Raw genomic sequence first — 20,302 nt, 5'->3', positions numbered from 1 at the left:
GACTGACAATTAAAAACAAATAAGGGCATAAGAGTTCCCAAAGGAATGTTGTATTTACTTACAAGAGTATTAAATGCTAAAGGGCTCTTAAGGGTGTTGATACACTTCAATGTGTGTTTTGAAAACAAAAAAATGAGGGTTACTTTAGAAAACTTAGATTGTGTGTTTTTTCCATTTTCTTTAATGAACTATATAAGTAATGTAGGTCTGTAATGTTGCCGCCATTTACATTATTGACCAATTAATAGCATTCCCATGACATCACAGTCGCGCTGCCACCGTTTTGGTGGGCAGCATCAAGTTCATTCAGAAGTGCTGTGGCGGTTTGTAAAGAGAGAAATCCATAATTGATCCAGCAAAGGCTGTAGAACACGTTTTTATCACTTTTTTTTAAATCTCATTTTTAAACCTAATTAACTGATATTTGAGTGTGCTGCCTTGATTTTATTTAAATTGTTGCTGTAGCGACTATGAATGAAAGCTGAAAAATAAAATTGTTGAGATTTCCCACTCTATTACTAGTGTCCCGTCCCAAACCACATACTAGCACACTAAACGGTGTATACAAATATCACACATACCATTAGAAGTACACTCATTAGCATGGCAATATGTAGTTCACCAGATTAACTAACTTTCTCCTCGTGGCGTGTTCTGGAGAATGCATCTAAAGTGTCCACATCTTTGCATTATTTACTCCGTTATTTAAAAAATTACATAATTATTTATTTAATCAGGAACAGAACTGAACTGTTTCCTTCACCCGCTGCTATGTGTTCTGAATGCGTGTTTCGAGGTGGCACAACATTATAGGTAAGACTGCTGGCCTACTCCATTATCATATTTTACACAACTGACTGTTTCTGGTTAAATTTAGCTTTAATCTGAAATAATCAAATCTCTGTTTATTAATTAGATTTGGATTAGCCAGGCAACACTAGCGATTTATGAATGGGGGACTAAGCCTTTACTAAGGGGGTCTGAGGGCATGCTCACCAAAATGTCTGTTCACTCTGTACTTTTAGAGTAGCGTTAGGTTGAAAATTGATCAAAAATAATTGAATTGAATAGCTTACTATATCTATCCACTTACAACAGGCATAAAACACACAAAGGTATTAAAGTGAAGCAGTGCTATTCCTCTCTCTTAGATAAGCTGCAGCTACTAGATCTGTTATTCAATACAGAGATTATAGATTGGTACAGTCTCAGTTTGTGCAACCAGATAGAGAGTGATCTTATTCTGTAGTTGCGCTTACGTGTTCAATAGTCTAGGTGACATGGTCATGGTGATGTTTGAAGCCACCCTAAAACCTGCCTAGCAACGCCCCTGCCAGGAGCTAATGTGTTTCACTGCTCTAAGAAGTAGCCTAATCCGTTAGGCCGCTGGTCTACAAGCAGGGAGAGGTGGGTGGCATGATGAGGAGGATTCCCTGCCATTTCTACCAGATCTGGACATGTGGTGGAGGAGAGAGGAGCTACTTGCCAACATGAAGGTTTTTCTGACTGCAGCCGAGGAGAGAAAGACAGATGTCCACTCACTGTTGCAGTGGGTCACCAGTGCCTGTGAGTGACAGCATCGCCTACCACACATTTAAACTGAAAACTGAAAAACGTATCAAAGGCTTGTGGAATTATTCAAAGCGCTGGTGTTATGAACCAGACGTACGAAGAGTTTAATGCCTCTAAATGCCCAAACTTTTTGTACTGGGGGCAAAAGTGCAATGACTATGGTGGGCCGGGGGGGGGGCAGAGAGAATGTAGATAATTTTAAATTGAAATTTTAAAAAGTATATTATAACATGAACTATATTTTGTTACATATGTACTGTATACTTTAGAAATAACATTTTAAAAGGAAAACGTGAGCTTAAAAATGAAGTACAGTAGTAGATCTAAAAGCTGCCACATAAAAAGATATAACGCAAACTGTTCACAAATATTGCCATAATAATAATGTTCTAAACCCCATGTGTTAAACACAAAGCCAGCAGGCCAAATCAGGCACAACCCTATTCGCCCCGCAAAATAAATTTTCTATTAATATTAGCCCATTTCACCATGAGCTGCGCTACAGTTCCCAGCATGCACTGCAACATAATGTGTGCTCCCACCCCCTCCCCAACAAGATAGTTATCTGCAGCTAATGTAGTCTATTTTATATAAAACAAATTGATTTTTGAATTGTTGAAGTATTCAGTGCCTATTTTTCGCCATTGTAGTTTTGGCGTATTTTGAACAAACAATGGCCAGTTGGGGTCGTGGCAAAATGTTAAGCAAAAATAAAACACAGCTGGCCCAGAAATTTGTTGAGATTTTTAATATGGCACTTTCAGTGGTGGAGTTTGACACCCTTGTTCTACACTTTTACACAGAAGGACACTGGATGCCCAACATCGACTGGCACTAGACACGAAAAATAGAAAGGCCATCAAAGACCTGCACTGTTTTCTACAGACAATGGGAGATTTTCAACATGCAGTGATGAGTAAATGGAGTGTCAAGCAAGTTTGTATTAACCAGAGATTCAGAAGATACATTGCCTTTTCCAACAGGTCAGGGAGAACTACTCGAGCCCTGTACATAAGTAGCAGTATGAATTTTATAGTGTGCAAGTGGTATTAAAATGAAATTAGTGAAATGTTTCGTGCACATGTTGATGCCCCTTTTAGATGAGAGTAGATTATAGGTTACATCTGGCAGCCCTGTACCCATGCCAGAGTGACAAATCACTGCCGTTACTGTTTGTAACACCCATGAGACCGAACCTCAGTTTGATCCAGAGGCCGCAACCTCCACCACCCGGCCCTGCCTGTCACCCTTCACCTCTGTCCTGCCCACATTACAAACACTCATCCAGGTACTCTTTGTACTGTATTTCTAGGAAACACAAAATTTAAAGGTGCAGGGAGAGGATAGCTATACGTTAAGGAAAACATTAAGAGGTTAAAATAAATTGAAATCATAACATAGTCATTAATATACACTGACAAATATTTACACCAACTTTTTCTTACCAACAGCTTAAAGCAGATTCCTAAATCAGCTTTTCCAAAGCCCTCCCCTCCATGACTCATAATTCATACAATTCTAAATACTATGCTTAAAAGAGAATAACAAAATCGCAGTATATAGCACCAACCACTCGTGCTGTGACTGAAATAACATGTTGCCACAATTTAGAAACATTTTCCAGCCCCTACTCTTTGCTTCAAACTCTGTGGTAAAAAATGTGATTCATTAATCAGATTAAAAACATAAATTAGTGTTCATTCATATACATGAATGTCTGGTTATCACAGGATCGATGCTTGGAGTCAAGCTGAAAATACTTTTGCAGTAAAGTAAGTACTGTTCTGTGGACATCTGCATTACAAGCAATGTTCTGTAAATTCGACAGCATATTACATGCAAAAGAGCCCAGTTTAAATGAAGAGTTTTCTGAAAATAGAAGATTGCAATGTGGTGTCCCTCAAGGCTCTGTTTTAGGGCCCTTTATTTACAGCCTCCAGGGCACATAATTAAGAAACGCAGTGCTGTTTTTTTACTTTTATGCTGACGATCCTCAGTAATGTGTCGCCTCAGCCAGATTCAGTGACACAGATACACATATTGGACTGGGACTGTCACAGGTTTGGTGACAATGTGGCCAGTAGAGAAGATGCTGCAATCAGTTTGTCTTGCTAGTAAGGCACCTGTAGCCCCAGCTCAGCTCACTTGCCTCCTTAGAAATGAACGTGAACCGTGGGCACATCAAGGCCCTACACACCCTGCAGGCCAGGTTAGGAAATAAAAGGGCTTTTTTAAAGCTCCTGCTGTAAATGTGGGCCACAGCCTAAACCTGTACTGAGAGGCTGTAAAAATGAAGATACTGAGACTATTAATAATAAAACAGTACAGTTGCGGGCAGGACCTTTATTGCAGAAATGTGAAAACACTTTTGAGTGCTGTCTTTTACAGAACAACTGGAGCACAAGACAAGTGTTTCATAGACAGAGTTAAGCTGATGAAAAATGATCAGTAAGCAGGTTATGAAGACCATTATCACTGTCTTTCCCTTATTTCAATAGTTTATGCCACATGTAACTGTATAGAGCACACATACATTTACAACAGTCCAAGAGGAATACAACAAGCATGAATAACTCATACATCTCTCACACACTTCACAAGTACAATTATTACAGATTTTAAATTAAAGAAAGAAATATATCAGTAAATAGCCCTACATATAAGAGCAGAAAATTTGAAAATCTTTGAATCATTGATTAAGCATACAGTTTAACGTGTAATGCTGCTTTCAGTCTCATAATAGTCAACAAAAAATAAGGCTTTCAAAATAGTGTACAAAAATGTATTTAAAAAAATATGATTTTTATCTGCAAAAATCTATTGATATTTGTTTCGTAGCTTTTATAAAGATAAAAAATTTATTTTTGAACAGTCTAACCAATTGAACCTCCCAGAAAATGTCAGGTAGCACAACCGCACTTAAATTCACAGTTTAAAATGTTCTATTTTAATCTTATTTGTGACTCCTAAAAACATCTATAACCTAGTTTTTGTACTTGGACAGATGTATAAACTTTTGTCCTTGGACTCAAGGTTATACATATATTTTTTTTCAGTAAATTAAATATTATTAAATCATTATATTAGTAGCGCACGTTCATGGTTTTCCTTTGGGAATTTGGGTCTTTTTTGTGCAGTGCTCTCTCCACTCTTTCTTAAAAGCATGTCAGAATAATTAGTCCTTTGTTGTCAGTTGCACTGCATGACTTTTGAGGAAAACAGAATTTGTAAATAAAAGTTTTACAGTAAGCTGACTACTTTTAAAACTGTCCTGTTTTGCAATGTTAAAATGTTTAAATGCTTAATCTGTGTATATGGTTGGACGGACGCACCACCTGATATTTTTAGACTGGCAGGAATAAAAACCATTTTATTTTGATGCACTAGAAATCTATTCACATAACAGAAGTAGAATAAAGTGACATATGTCATGTATTTATTAAGTTATTTAATGGGACAATAACGGACTTGGACACAAACAAATGCATGTCATTGACCCATAAATAAACTTAGGCTCATCTCACTGTTAGCTGTGATGAATCACTGGCACTGTTGTTCATTATTGATTTGTTCTGCGCTTTTATGTCGTAGGATGCTTCACGCATGGTAAGGCACAGGCATATGATTTTAAATGAGAGGAGCACCTGTCAAAATGATGATACATGTCACCTCATGTAAATCATCACCAGGCAGCACATCCACCACTCCCACATTGTAGAGGCATAATGTCATCACTTATCAAGTACACGTCCAAGATCTTGGTGTCACCAACTCCCAGAAACCAGTCTGTATGCAGAAAAAGGCAACAAAATGATTTAAATACATTTGTAACGCAGTGGACTAGAATGTGATTGGTGTATGATGTGATATTTCCTCAAAGATTTATCTGCTCCTCCAGCCCCACCAAGTGGCCAAAGTAGTTTTACATTTATCTGCTACTGCAGTTTAGGTCTATTTATAGCATTGTGTCCTGTCCTCCTTCTGGGCCTCTGAATTTGCTCTGAGCTTTAAGTACATCTAACACCATCTGTCAGTCCAGTCATGGAGCTCACATCTAGGGCTTAGCTGGTCTTATAGAGTTAAAACCTAAAACCTAGAGTTAAATCCTGATCACAACTTAATCATCACAGTTTTACTTACTACAGCATCTATACTACATGCTAGTGTGATGTAACATGACATAGCAGCATGCTCTGAATGGTAGGTAGTGGCTCTTACCCCAGTACGTGGACAGTGCACCTGGGCATACCACTCTAGGCAGTACAGGCAAACCTGCACACCTTGACCGATGAACAAACACGTCCACATGATGATGTTCCATGCAGGGCCTTTGCGCTTGTCATTCAGAGTGAAGTTGAAGACCCCTGATGGAGTAAATGCAACACCATATTTTCTTCTTTGGCATTTCATGAGAACATGAATGTCTATCATTGGCACAGTGCAAAAGCCTCATTGGAAAAGAAATCATATGTAGTACCAATGAAAGTTTGGACACATGCACCTGCAATCACTTTTTTTTGCACTCTGTTAAACATTGACAAGTGTACATTTAGATCTCACCCAGTTGGTCGATGCAAAAAAATAAATTTTAAGAAAAACTTCCACCAGGGGGCGTCCAAACTCTTACAGAATGTGTCTGTTTCGTGATGTAGATCATAAGTCAGTCCACGAGAAGAAGAGCTGAAGCTTGAGAAAGCCATAGTTCAGCAGATAGTGGGGAGGGACTGGCCCACTGAATTAGGACATACTTTTTCATCAAAAAATAACAATAGAAACAGAAACTTGCCTTCAGTATCAAAAATACATTCTGCCCTTGTCCCCAGAAGATACAGGGCAGAATGTCTGAAATCATGACTGAAAGATGTTTTCTACCATAGTGTGGGTGCTGTTCCAGAAAATGACCACTTTTTTACACTTTTTTGCATTTGAAGCACAAATTGGAGTAAAATATACATTATTAACAAATTAAAATTTAAGTTCATGAACAGCAGAGGAAATTTGGCAAGTTTTTATAAACATTGAGCCAGTTTTCTCCTGAGATGGACTGGTCTCCTGAGCAGTCCTTTTCCCAAATTTCCCTCACATATCAGCAAGGGTGTAATAATATTTTTAGCAAAATGTCAAACACTATAATAAAAAAAAAACATAAAAAAGTTTAAAAAATCCACAAGTAAGGGTACCCTTTAACAGTAAAAGTATGTTGGTAAAGATCTGTAAAATTACAGACATTTAATTTCTTAGAAATACTATTTTTTACTGTAATTCAACAGTTCATCTGGTTTTTCTGAGTATTTTACCGTCACAGTGGTATATGGTAACACTATTTGTGTATATGATGTGTGTGTATATATATATATATATATATATATATATATATATATATATATATATATATATATATATATGGTATTTGAGGTATGCATATATATATATATGTATATATATATATATATATATATATATACATATATATATACATACATATATATATATATATGTATACTTCATTTTCTTCTTGCAATTATCCTTTTTTGTTTAAAAACAAAAAAAATTAGAACTAAATTTGTATGCTACAGCTGCATTATTTCTATTTTTATCAACAATTATCAAATATTTAAGCAAAAGCCTTAATTTTTTTTAAGATCAAAGTTTATAAAATCATGAAAAACACAAATTTGGTCAGGTGTGTCCAAACCTTTGACTGGTATTGCATACTGATGAAATTCTAAAACACAAATAATAAAAAAAAAGATACAAGGCTGGCACAGTGATGGACCTCATAGCATTAAAGAGGAACTCCACCAATTTTCAAATTATCTGCAAAATGAACCCATTACGATGTAAATAAAGTCATTCAGAGTGGTTTGATGTTAAATGCACCATTCTAGGGAAACTTACATTCATAATAGTGGTGACAGGAACCAGACATCTGATAAGTTTTATCCTCTAAAAGCCTGATATCAGAGATATTGTTTATATCATTTTCATTTTGAGGTTTTGGCATAAAATGTATTGTATTTAATCCGTTCATGGCAGAGAGCTCCATTCAGGATGTTTAAAAGCAAAACAGTCTCCAACTGAGTCAATAAGTTGCTCTGTAATGAACCATCTCACATCAAGCCACTCTAAATGACTTTTTTTTTACATCTCACCAAATGACCTAAGCAGAAATTTTGAAAAATCATTGGAACTCCCCTTTCATATGTGCTTTCTTTGTGAACAGATTACTGCATGTGTTACCTCCGATTACTGCAAAAAGACAGAACATCACAGGGTAGAAGAAGCCGAAGCCCATGGTGAAAGCATACTCGTGAACAACAGCTGAAACTACAAACACGGACAGTGTGGCCACTGGACGGAGACGGTGACCCGATAGCTGAGGAGGAGATTAGGGAAGGTCAGAGGTCAGATCAACAGGGACTACAGTAGTGGTCCCCAATCTCAGTTCTGCGGACCCCGCCCTTTGGGCATTTTTGTATTTTCCCTACTTTAACCCATCTGTAGCAGCACGAGGAACTTGCTAATTAGTTACTGAGGTGATCAGGTGTGCTAGACGCAGGAAAGCAGAAAATGTGCAGAGTATGGGGTCCCCAGGACTGGAAACAGTGCTGTAGGGACTGTGAATTCTAATGTGAGTAAAGTTCAGTGACTTACCCAGAGGAAATCTCGGTAGGCGTAATAATAAAGCCAGTCATGCACCACAATGTTCCAGGTACGGTAGTAGTTAGCAAAAGAGGTAGAATTCCACCAGTCCTAATCATAGGGAAGGGGTAAAATAGTGGTGGTTAGGCCTGTAATTACATTGCATGCATTTAGAGTAAGTAAAGACAGAGGACACTCACTTTGTAGAACATCCGGTCAGCAAAGCGCAGCATCTCTGCAAAGGCATTGAGCCAGCAGTGCAGAAACGCAAAGAAGCTCAGTAACAGCATCAGCATTCCTGGCAGAGCAACACATCACATACAGCTGCTTTAGCAAAAGAGATATAAGCTCATAACTTTCCGAGTACAACACTATAAAGAACAGCTGTTAAAAGGAACCATGGCTCTTTGGCTTAGTATTATTCTGTGAGTTTTACAGAACTTTGAACTGGCAAATTTTACGCAATAATCTAAACAGTCCTATCTCATCTCTCCAAATACATAAACAGCCCCAATACATCTATGAAGATTAGATTAAAACCCACTGTGCATCTGTACTCAATAAATGAAAAGTGGCCACATTCTAAGAAGAAAATTCAGTGACACTTTATTTTGAGTGGTCCTTTTTAGATGAAACAAAGTCTCAACAGACTCTCAGTAACATGTCAAAAACATGTGAGGGTTAGGATTAGGTTTTGGGTTGAGGTTAAGGTTAGGGTTAGGATTAGGGGCAGGGTTAGGATTAGGTTTTGGGTTGAGGTTAAGGTTAGGGTTAGGATTAGGGCGGGGGGGGTTAGGTTTTGGGTAAGGTTGGTAAGGTTAGGTTTTGTGTAATGCAAGTAACATATTAACAACACATCTACTTAATGTAAGTAATGTATCAACAGAACATCAACAAGATATTTACTTCAATATATTCAGATGCTTCACTACTGCTACTTCACTCATATGTTGTTGATGTATTACTGTTTATCTGTTAAGACTTTTTTGTATATTCGTCCCTCAATATTCTCTTATTACAATACCCAGTATGCATTACACAGATACTTCACAAACATTAGAACTCCCCCCACAGCGATAAAGAAATCGTGGTAGCGTTGCCGCTGTTGTAGAGGCTAATAAATACAGATGCAATGCCCAGCTTACTGGAAGTAGAATTAGCTATCGGGTTTCCTTTTGTCAGCCAGCAAACATTCCAAATAGTCCAGCTCCAAAAATTAAGTCCAAAGTGCTTGCAAGTTTTCAAAGGGCCCTTCCACCTTCAACATACATCATCAGAAGGTTTTCCTAGTCTTTAAACTGAAAATCTTGCTCTAGAGGCTGTTGTGGCTCTGCTGAAGGAGGCAAGTAGGCCATTACAACAGATACAGAGATGGTAAAATTTTTCAAGCATAACAATATGCGTGTCTCAGGGTTGCCTAGTATGTTAAAAAAATGTGTAGTATGTACCTGGCAAGGTGGAGTGGAATATAGCCAGGATCAGAGTACGCGTACTGAATGGCCTGTTGCTCTCGTTCATAAGCACAGGGATACACAGACGCACCAAGATGAAGTACAGGTAAAACAGACTGCCCAAAATCTACAACATAGGTCAGAATCAATCATGTCAGAAAAGTCAGTCATTTTAGCAGTAGCAAGAAAAATCAGTCAGTCATACCTTTGCAAAGTTCCTCCACACATAGTTCCATCTTATGTAGGGGTTTCTATTAAAGGAGGGCAAAAAATAAAACACATATTTAGCATGTTGCCTTTTCATGTCATAATGTCAGTGGTCTTTGAATCAGTCAGTAGGAGTGGGCTAATGGTAATACAAAGTGAGGGACATTTACCGAGGGTATGTCTCCCTGTAAATCAGAGTTGGGCAAAACAAGAAGTACAGGTAGCTGGAAAGAGTAGGGAATCTGCAAGCTTCACCTGGAACAAACACCAATTAGAGTCAAATCACACAGGAATACTCGGATCCTGGCTCTGCATTTCTAAAGAACTTGTTCAAATAGGAGGGACTGGTCTAGGATGAGTTCCTATGTCCTTTGGTCAATGTAAGCTTTAGAAGGTCAAGAAAGTAACCTTGCTGGAATTACCTTGCACTGGTTTGGCTCTGAGGACGGCCACAACTGTTTCCCGGATAAAGGAGTAGCTCTTCATTAGGAAACGAATCTGTTGAACAACAAGATCTGGTTATGTAGTGTTGTGAGTTACACTGCTGTGCTCTATGAAATAGACTGGGGTTTGATTCCCCCACTTAGACAAGCTCACCATATTATACCACCAAGAGTCCTTGGGCAGGTCGCCTAACGGTGTGTTTGCGTACCTCGGTGCCATGATCAAACTGTAAATCACTGTGGCTAAGAGCGACTTACAAATGCATAAATGTAAATGTTTTTAGCGTGCATTGTTCTGCAACGGGCATGTTTTGAGCACGGCATTATAGCCTATCATTACGCTTCATTTTAATTTTGTACCAGAACAACAGTTTCATATGGGCTAAAAGCACTAATAAATGGACACATGACACAATTCAACTAACCTTATCCATGTCTGTTGATTCAGTTGAAAATAAACTACAATAATCTACAATCATACTACTATGATTATCTCTGAAAATGATCTTTTCTAGTAAATTTCCCCAGTTGCAAAAAAATATGACAGTCATCAAAACGTTCGTGTTTTTTGATCTGACCATTTTCCTGCATTTTTCTTTCTCTTAGTCTTAATGTACAAAGCTGCATCTGGTCCTCTTTCCAAGGGGAGACAACACTTTGCTTCAGACCCAGTCTCCCTGCATCACCTTCACTTTTATGAACATTCAAAAAGGGGAATTTAATTGAGGGTTATCCTGGAATTTCCTCTGATAGTACCATCTTTTCCATTATGTACTCCTGCTTTCCTTTGGCCATTTTCTTGCTGTTCATGTTCAGTGAGAGCTGCATTATTCATGTGGTTGCACTGTAACATCTGGTTAAATGAGCTTGTGTTATCTGGGTGGTGAAGTGAGTAACATATTGGAATGTTCTACGTTTGCGTTGAGGAGAGAAAAAGACTTTGGACCAGCAGTAAATGGAGGACGCTGGACAAAGTGATCCCTGAGCATAACGCAAGGAAGTTTGTCTCACTTGTTACTCATTGATATGAGTTGTATTTCCAGACTAAACAGCCAGGATGAGCAAATGTCAGCTAAGTTTTAAATAGCATTTATTTTAGTTTTGACTCACTTTTGTGACAACATCTTATATCTGAAAAATGTTTTTTTGTAGAGGTTTTTGTAGAATGAAAAGGTAACATTCTTTTGCAGTCCATGAGTTCTAAGTATTAACTGGTGTAGTGTGTAGTACAAACTTTCAAGTACTAGGTAACTATTTTGGGTAATATGATGGAAACTAGACTGCACTGAAATGCTCAAGAGGTTCTGAGTATTAACTGGGTAAGCGTGTGCTACAAACATCAAATGTGCAATTATTTTGGGTCAAATTAGAGTAAGTAACCAGACAGTCAAACATTTTTTCCTTGAAATTTGTAGCCATTAAGCTGAATAAGGAATAAATAGTAATGTATCTCCTAATTGGATGTTTATTTGGAGCAACACTGTGATAAACATTCCATTCTAAAGTCATGTGTTTAAACAGGAAAGTAAATTAAAATTCTCAAAGAGAATGGTAAAGACTGCTTTACAGCCCAGATTCAGTTCTGCTTCTAAGTAATAGACAGATCCAATCTATATAAGACTCTTACGTCTTCAAGTGAATTTGTACTGTAATTTAGCATGACTGGTTATTTACTTCAGTTTTACCTAAAATAATTTCACAGCACGTGCCCAGTTAATACCTAAAACCTGTTAGGCATTTTAGAGTTATTACCACTTTAAAATAAGATTACCATGTTTTAAAATGTATTATTTATCCATCAGTCAGCATTAAACCTGCTAATTGACAGCTATCAAATATTTCTTAGTAGGTTACTACCATTGTACCACCCACAGGATGTCTTATTAGACAGAAGTGATCATTTGGCCTACAGTAACACATGAAATTACTAGATGAAGATCCTTGTAATATTATTTAATTTGACATTTTCAGCATGTTATCTGCCATCATCCTCATGATTGTCACATAGCTTGATATAATGCTCCTAGGCTGACATGTACACTGGATGCAATTGTAATCTTTGGGGTTGGGTGACATCTTTGTAAGGACAACATTCCAAGTGTGGCACAGTTGTGATAACCTTCCTCTACTGGCTTACTGCTTGCCCACTCTCTACGACATTAGATCTTTGCTGAGTAATAAGACATCCCATTGGTGGTTAAAAGGCAGTAACTTATTAACAAGCATCTGATGAAGCTGACATGTTTAATGCGGACTGATGGAGAAGATAAGGCAAGATAAGGACTGGTTACTTATCCTGTTTTATCTTTTTGTCTTTTCTCCGTCAGTCAGCATTATCTGGGGTTTAACAGTTTAGATGAATGTGGGTTCACTATTTGACAAGCAGCAGGTCACTATTGCCCTTTTTATCTATGTGTTCTAACTAATCAATGATTTTAAGGTGTTTATGATAAGAAATAAGAATTACTAATTCTAAACTAATTATAGATTAAAGAAATAATTTTAAACCATTCATAAACCCTTTAGGAGGGCAGTCATATTGTGAAGTCGCGCATAATTTGGTTTAATTGTCCTGGAACTTACTATGATGTTACCCAAAATTATATACTGGTTCTTAAGTGTGTACCTAGAAGTTAAAGGGCCCAATTCATGGAAAACCAGTCAGCATTTTTTAAATAATATGGTTTGGTGTGGTATGTAAACGTCAAAATTTCAAAACATACTCGTCACTTTCCAGACCATATATGGAAACTTAGTGCCAAAAACAGCCTATTTGCACTGTGTCTGTGATGTCATGAAAAAACAAAACATTTACACATATTCATCTATTCAGCTTATAACAGTTACAAGAAGCGTTTTGAGCCTTGACATCTTCTTGAATGAAGCACAACACAGGGCAGCCAATCAGAGCAGAGGCCCTTTACATATATCAGTTTTAAAGGCATAAAGGTAACAAAAACAGCCTGTTTAATTCTAAAGAATACAAAGTTTGGAAAATGGTCATTTAACAAGGACTTATGACTGTTTTTGCTGCACAAAACCACAAAGATATTGTAAGTGGAACGCTGATGCAAAAGTAAAATGCTAGAAAAATGTAGGACCAAGAAAAAAACATTGTACAATTTAATGTATGTTAATGTAAGAAGATATTTCTGAACACTCCTGGCTGGTGTTTTTGAAATGTTACATGAAAAATATAAAATTTGTTTTAACAGCAATAATATGAGACTTTAATTGTGACTAAATCAACTTGTTCTTGCTTTCTTTTGCAACTTGACAGTACCTGTTCTAGGATGATGATTAAACGCGATGCTGGGGGCAGCTGGTAGTGCAGGACCACATACACAGGGAAATACCCCAAAAAGCCCATCTGAGCCACCAACAGGGTCACAGCTGTGGCCACTGACACTGACATCTTCCAGTGGCTAAGATGGTACAGCTCTGCCCACTGGCTAAGAACAGAGTACGGTCCAAGCAAGGTGTAGCTGAACATGATGAGCCAGGCCCATATGACAGTGCCCAGCTGGCCAAAGGCATAGAAGAACAAGTCGAAATCTAGAACCAGTCTGAGATTAGGACACAAGAAGCAGTTAGACTTGCACACTTTGTAGCACAGCTGCCAATGTTTCTGAGTAAAATAGGATGTTCATTGCAAATGAGTTTAGAAGAGGCATAACAGGTATGATGCACACCTTCCCTGGTCAATGTAATCCACTGCCAGTGTGCTGATGATGAAGAGGAAGAGAGCTGCGATGAACATGTGATAGATGGTCCTGATGTGACTGATCTCAAACAGTTCACTACAGTGAGAAAGAGAAATTATAGAATTTATCATTTTGTCTGAATAATTCTTGTATTACTAATACACAGTATTTCATATTCATTTTCTATTCAGACTTACTCAAGTATGGACCGTCTGGCCACAAATACCTTCCCATCCTCCATTCTGTGTCTGAAATGATAATTATCCATTCAGCTTTTTTAACTCCACTCTATTATACTGCAACAACATGGTTCTTTTTCTATTGTGTGCAAGATTACGTTACTCAGCTTGAGCATTCTCACCTCCTAGCTTTCTCATCAATGTGTGAGCTTGTACTCCCGACTGCATCTGAGTGTGTGCTTTGGGAGAGGGACTTCAGAGACTCTGTTAGTGCTTTGTCCAATATCTCACTCATCTGAACCTTCACTTGTTCAATGACCTCTGCTTTTATCCTCTGATTAGAGAATGGTAAAACACCATCATGTGTTTGCCAGGACATTAACTACTTCGTAAAACAACAAATTGCAACCTGTTATGCTCATTAACTTTAAATCCTTACAAGGAAGTCTTGAAGACTAAAACAGAAAATCTTTTTTTACCTCCACATCTCTTGCCCATTGCACCATGTCTTCTGAATGAAATTCTTTGTGACCGGAATCTGCAAATGTGAAAATTTACATCCTTTTGTATGTTTTTCTTTTTGTGAGTTCAGACCAACATATGGTTGTAGAATGAGAAGCGACTGTAGGGCTGTAAAGGTGGAACTCTGAGAACTTGGGCTGAAGTTCTGGATGGGACGCTTCTGCTCTAGGCTAGTAGAGTCATTTATTATATATAAACTTACAGTCAAAACAGCCATTAAGGACAAGTTATTTGCTCTTTCTGAGAAAATTAGATAAAAGATAATCCACTTGCATGAGAAAGGAGAAAGAGAAAAATAAGTGAAAAAAAATGGAATTTAAAGAAATAATTAAAAGATATGGAGAAAATGGGACTCCTAACAGCTGTACAAGACTTGGTAGACCAACAAAACTGTCCCCATCAGATAAACAGCACTAAAGCTTTACAGGTGTTTCTCTCCATTTTTCCATGGTGAGAAGACAACTCAGCGCTACGGTGTACAATAAATCAACTTGCTTAGTAAAGCAAACTATTTCCATTTACAGTGTGCAGAATTCTTTGAAAAACTGAAAGCAAGTGTCTTGAAAAGAATGGAAACTGTAAAAAAGACAAAGCCTCACTAAAAACTGAAAAATTTGATATTATATTCAATTGTTGAGGCTGTTTAGACTGGAAAGTAAGCAAAAGAAGGGTCTCTGACTTTTACACTGTATTGCATTTTAGTTGTTTTACACACACACACACACTAATGTTTAGGCATAGATTCTCATGTTATTCTTTTGGGATCCTCAGACATGCTCCCCACAACTACACACATTCCTTGTTGTCCAGCGCACACAGTTTTTAAGGGCCCTAACATTCCAGTAGTGCATTGTGCTAATGCACTAATATTTATGTGCAGAGGTTACAGCTTTTCATGGTCATTACAGTGCAGTTTTATCTTAAAAAGATACGTTCGGCTCTAACTACCTGAAATGGACAGCACACATCAAAGTAAGGTGTAAGGGATCATAGATCCAGGTAGGATGTACAGTTTAATACGCACCCTGTCTGATAGAGCCATTCTCTGTGGGAGACGGCCTGCTGATGGTTGTCTTGCCATGGTTGCGATGCACTGCACTGCTGCCTGAGTTGTTGGTTGCCATTGTTACTATGGTTTCAGGATGTTTCGGTTATAATTTATGAGTCCTGATTTGATGTCTGTGGTAGAAAGGAGAAAACGTTAGATATAAATGCAGATGATTCCTCATTACCGTCATAAAAGCATAGAATAGAATAGAACAGAACAGAACTTAGGTGCTAGTAACTGGTTGCATTTACATACATTTTTTTTTTCAGATTTCAACTTTCAAATGCCAAATTGCCAAAGATAATGGCATCAAAGGTAACTTAGTGTCCAGACAATCATTTAGACCAAGAGTGCATCAACAAGATAAGAACAGGGCTGTGGCTAGGATACTTTTACTTCTACTTGACTTATTAATTCACAAAAGTACCTGTATTTTTGCTTGATTATGGGCTGAGGCTACTCCATTTTTTTGCCTAATTAGGATAACAGTAAAATACATGAACATTTAGCGCCCCCAAACCTTGTGAACTGCAAAGTCATTTTGACCTCTAGTTACCTGTGGTGTTTTTCTGGGATATCATCCCCACAATGTGAACAAGGATCAGCTTGTCCTGAAGGGAGTTCACTGCTTTATCCCAGATAACTTACAGATAGGTAAAAATGAGTGTTTGGCTGAGCGAGTACACAGTATTGACAGGCAGATAGAGAGAGGTCACTGACTGACAGTAACCTGTGTCTATCCCCGAGTCTGTGACGCTGCTGTCTTGGTGTGCATGGCTGACTCATATCAAACAAGAACAAATGACTCATGTTTAACATGTACCTTTTCATCTTCCACGATAATAATAATGAACTTTAGCTTGTTTTAAATTTATCACAAAGGATATTGGCTACAGAAATGCTTTCCACATGTTTGAGATGTGTCTGACTATCTATATGTATCTTTTTAATTATTATTTATTATTGTAACAGATTATTATAAGCTAATATGACTTGGATAAATGTTGCGGTTGTAATGTTTGATGTTCATTTTTTATGGATGGGTTGGAGAGCAGTAGAGTATAAGAGTGCCAGAGCACCATTTAAAATTTTCTTTTGGAAACATTTAATCAGTCAATATTAAAAGAAATGTATCCTACATTTGATTCCACAATATTATAAAATATTTCACATCTCCCTTAAACAAAGCATATTTAAAGTGTAAGTTAACCATGAGAACATCACCTATAATTAGCGTTTACATATATTGTAAATTCACTTCAGATTTGAATCCATTTAAAAATACTTCAAGTTATGAATGCTTCTATTTAGATTAAATATGTGTGTATTTACTGAGATTATTATAGTTCTATTATGATCCTGCATTGTGTCTGATGTGTCATTAATGATCTTGATTCTAGTCAAGTGATTGGCATCATGTCAAATTGGCAAAAGAGGAGAAAACATCATAAAAACAAAACAGATGTAAAGGTGACTGAAAAGTGCATGTTTCTGTAAATCACAACTTTCCACAAATGTGAATTTACTATATATTTTCATCTTTGTAGGTTCAAAATTATGAGAAAGTGTAAATTTGCACTTATATCTAAATAAAGCACTTTAAACTTGACCATAAAACCCTCTTTAATGGTAGTGTCATCATTTATAAAGCCAGGCATGCTACAATTGCCTTCTTAATCAACATTAATGACCTCACATTATGCAGTGTGTGGATTCCACCTGACCATCTGACTAAGCATTCTTGAAGTAGAAATAGAAAATATATATATATATATATATATATATATATATACATACATACATACATCATCTAAACCGCTTATCCTTCTGGGTCGTGGTGGGGTGCTGGAGCCTATCCCAGCTGTCATTGGGCGGAAGGCAGGATACACCCTGGACAGGTCGCCAGTCCATCGCAGGGCAGTATATATATATATATATATATATATATATATGATTTGAAAATGCCTGTTGTCCTTTTACATTATGTGTAAATTTCAAAAGAAAGGAATGTGTAAATTTCAAAAGAAATGGCCCAAAACGACTTGGACAAAAGTCTGGTTCCATTGACTTACATTAAGTTTTCTTCCGACGAGAGAGAGAGAGAGACAGAAACGACCCAGGTCACTGGCCGGGAATCGAACCCAGGCCATTCTTGCTGTGCGGCGACAGTGCTACCCACTGCGCCACTCTGTATGTATGTATGTATGTATATACATACACTTGTTTTGAGTCACTCAAAGCATAAGGATTGTAGTCTAAAGTCCAACTCTATTAGAAGTCTGTTCTAAACTCTGAGTTTGAACTAATTTAGTAGAATGAGCCATATCATTTTCTCAGATGCCTAAAACTTTTGCACAGTTTTTTATTTAATTTGTTTATTTATTTATTTGTTCTTCTAACCAGCTCATATCAACTATGTCTCTAAAACAAGAAAGCCTTGATACTTTCTACATTTTTACAATTATGTTTATTTGTATTCTTTCTTATGTAGTGTTATGTAGTGTTTTTACAGGTCATAACACCCTCACATTATATTATAGCAGATAAGAGTATGATCATAATTTATAATTATAATTATATTCTTTAATTATAAAATTAAAATATTGTGTCTGTGTTTTATCTTTTTGTCTCTTTTTTGAGACAGAGTATATTCTCAAAGAAAGCCATTCATTACATCAAGCGTCTTTTATGGTTATAATTATTTTTTAAAAAAAAAGACAAAAAAATTATCTTTGCCTCAGCTTAGATTTTTTAAGATAAAATATTGGACATCACTGTTTAGTCAGTAAGCCAAGTAGTTGTAGCCTTTTTCACCAGATAGTGTAAACACAAAACATCACTTCTCACTCAGAGCAGGGCACTCCAAACTAGTGATGTGATAAAGCCACTATAATGAGTGGCAGGAAGTCTTTAGATTACACCACAGTCGTGCTCATGTTGACTCACTGCTAGCTGATTTAGGAAGATAAATCTTCAATGGCAGACAAGGTTGTAACAAGTTTCTTATTAAAACATACTATTTAGGTCTATAGTGTCTTCCTGAACTCACCTTTCACATGAACCTCCTCTGAGGATCAGACCCTCCACATCATTCCTCTGAGGACCAGGACCGACCGTGTGTGTTCTGTCCGGAGTCTGCCAGCTGCGTGTGAGTGTATGTTTAAGACCTCTGTCCCTTTGTTACCTCTGCCCTGACTTTTCCCTGCTTTCTGTGTCCCAGCTGCACTCCACAGCTCAGCCGCCGTCTCTTCTCCAGCCCTGGGTTCTACCTGTGCCCCCTTATTGATCTGTTTGGCCACCAGCCCCCCTTTTACTGATCTTTGTCACATCTGAACTTCAGTTTTCTAGGTCAGAGAAAGACCTCTCGTCTTTCTTTCTCACTTGCTCTGTCTCTTGTTTCCTCAGCATTAACATTCAGATTGCTGATGATATCAGGGCTTGATTGCATTATCTGTCACTATCTGCATTTTCAGCAACAGGCACAGGTGCCTCCTACGAATGTGAACTCTGTTAAGAGCCTTATCTGCTTTAAAGGGGCACAGAATGAGAGGCTGGATTTGGTTTTGGGCCAAACTCTCTCTGTTGTTGATGCATTTGGACTTTAGTGCCATTGACTGTATCCTTATGGTAACTTTAATTGCCCTTTATCTCTGTAAGGTTCTCGGCCTGTGTGACCCAACTACAGTTTCCATTGTTATCTCTCTTTTCTTTCCTTCCTCTACACTCTTAGCAAAAAGGGCTTTACACAGTATACAAAACTATTTTTTGGACTTGTAACAATAGTGGAAGTATTTTTGGTGCTATATGGTAAATTCTTTTAAAAGGTTCTCCAAAGTAACATATACAACAGCTTATCAATCACAGATAAGAATCATTTGGCTATGCAAAGGACCATGCATTCATGCATTCAAATGGTTCTTTGTGTTCACGGTTCTATATATTCTTTTTAAGGTCCTACCAGCATATATCAGCATCACTCTTTTTAAAAGAGACACAAAAAGAGTTCCTTGGAGTGACCATTTTTTTGATTCCTTAAAGAACTTTTCCACTGATGAATCATTCAAAAATTGATTGAAAGGCTCTTTAGGGAACCAAAAGTGGTTCTTCAAGTCAATTCTTGTTTTTTTTAGACACTGATAAGCACAAACATGGAGAGACAAACACTGGCAGTTGAATGGATCATACTAATGAGCTCAGTGACTTTAAAAAATGGCACTGACATAGGATGCCGCCTCTGCCACAAGTTAATTTGTGAAATTTCTGTACTGCTAGATCTGCCCCAATCAACTGTAAGTGCTACTGTTGGGAAATGGAAGCATCAACAACAGCTTAGCCATGAGGTGGTAGTCTACACAAACTCACAGAGTGGCACTGCTGAAACGCACAGCGGCTGTCTTCTGTTGAATCACTCACTAACATGATGTAAAGCATGCAACCACTGGACTCAGTTGAAATGTATTCTGTGGAATGATGAATGACGCTTCTCTATCTGTCAGTCTGATGGACGAGTCTAGATTTGGTGACTGCCAGGAGA

At 37.5% G+C, this 20,302-nt stretch overlaps 1 protein-coding gene across 1 annotated transcript; it reads right to left on the bottom strand.

Annotated features, from left to right (window-relative positions):
* Window positions 1–3,880: 3,880 nt before the first annotated feature.
* On the bottom strand, window positions 3,881–19,282 carry soat2 (sterol O-acyltransferase 2). Its single transcript, XM_036571191.1, has 16 exons — window positions 18,818–19,282; window positions 15,745–15,899; window positions 14,678–14,736; window positions 14,381–14,532; window positions 14,217–14,267; window positions 14,008–14,115; window positions 13,599–13,881; window positions 10,295–10,370; window positions 10,043–10,127; window positions 9,871–9,916; window positions 9,663–9,792; window positions 8,415–8,512; window positions 8,227–8,325; window positions 7,813–7,948; window positions 5,791–5,936; window positions 3,881–5,358 (listed from the first exon to the last, which is right to left on the bottom strand). The coding sequence occupies exons 2-16, from the start codon at window positions 15,842–15,844 to the stop codon at window positions 5,311–5,313; spliced, it is 1,617 nt and encodes a 538-aa protein (XP_036427084.1). The 5' UTR covers window positions 15,845–15,899; window positions 18,818–19,282; the 3' UTR covers window positions 3,881–5,310.
* Window positions 19,283–20,302: the final 1,020 nt, after the last annotated feature.

This window comes from Colossoma macropomum, unplaced genomic scaffold (genome assembly GCF_904425465.1).
Source record: "Colossoma macropomum unplaced genomic scaffold, Colossoma_macropomum, whole genome shotgun sequence".
Lineage (NCBI taxonomy): Eukaryota > Metazoa > Chordata > Actinopteri > Characiformes > Serrasalmidae > Colossoma > Colossoma macropomum.
Note: the sequence above shows the minus strand (reverse complement) of the source record. Positions and strands in the feature narration are given on the sequence as shown.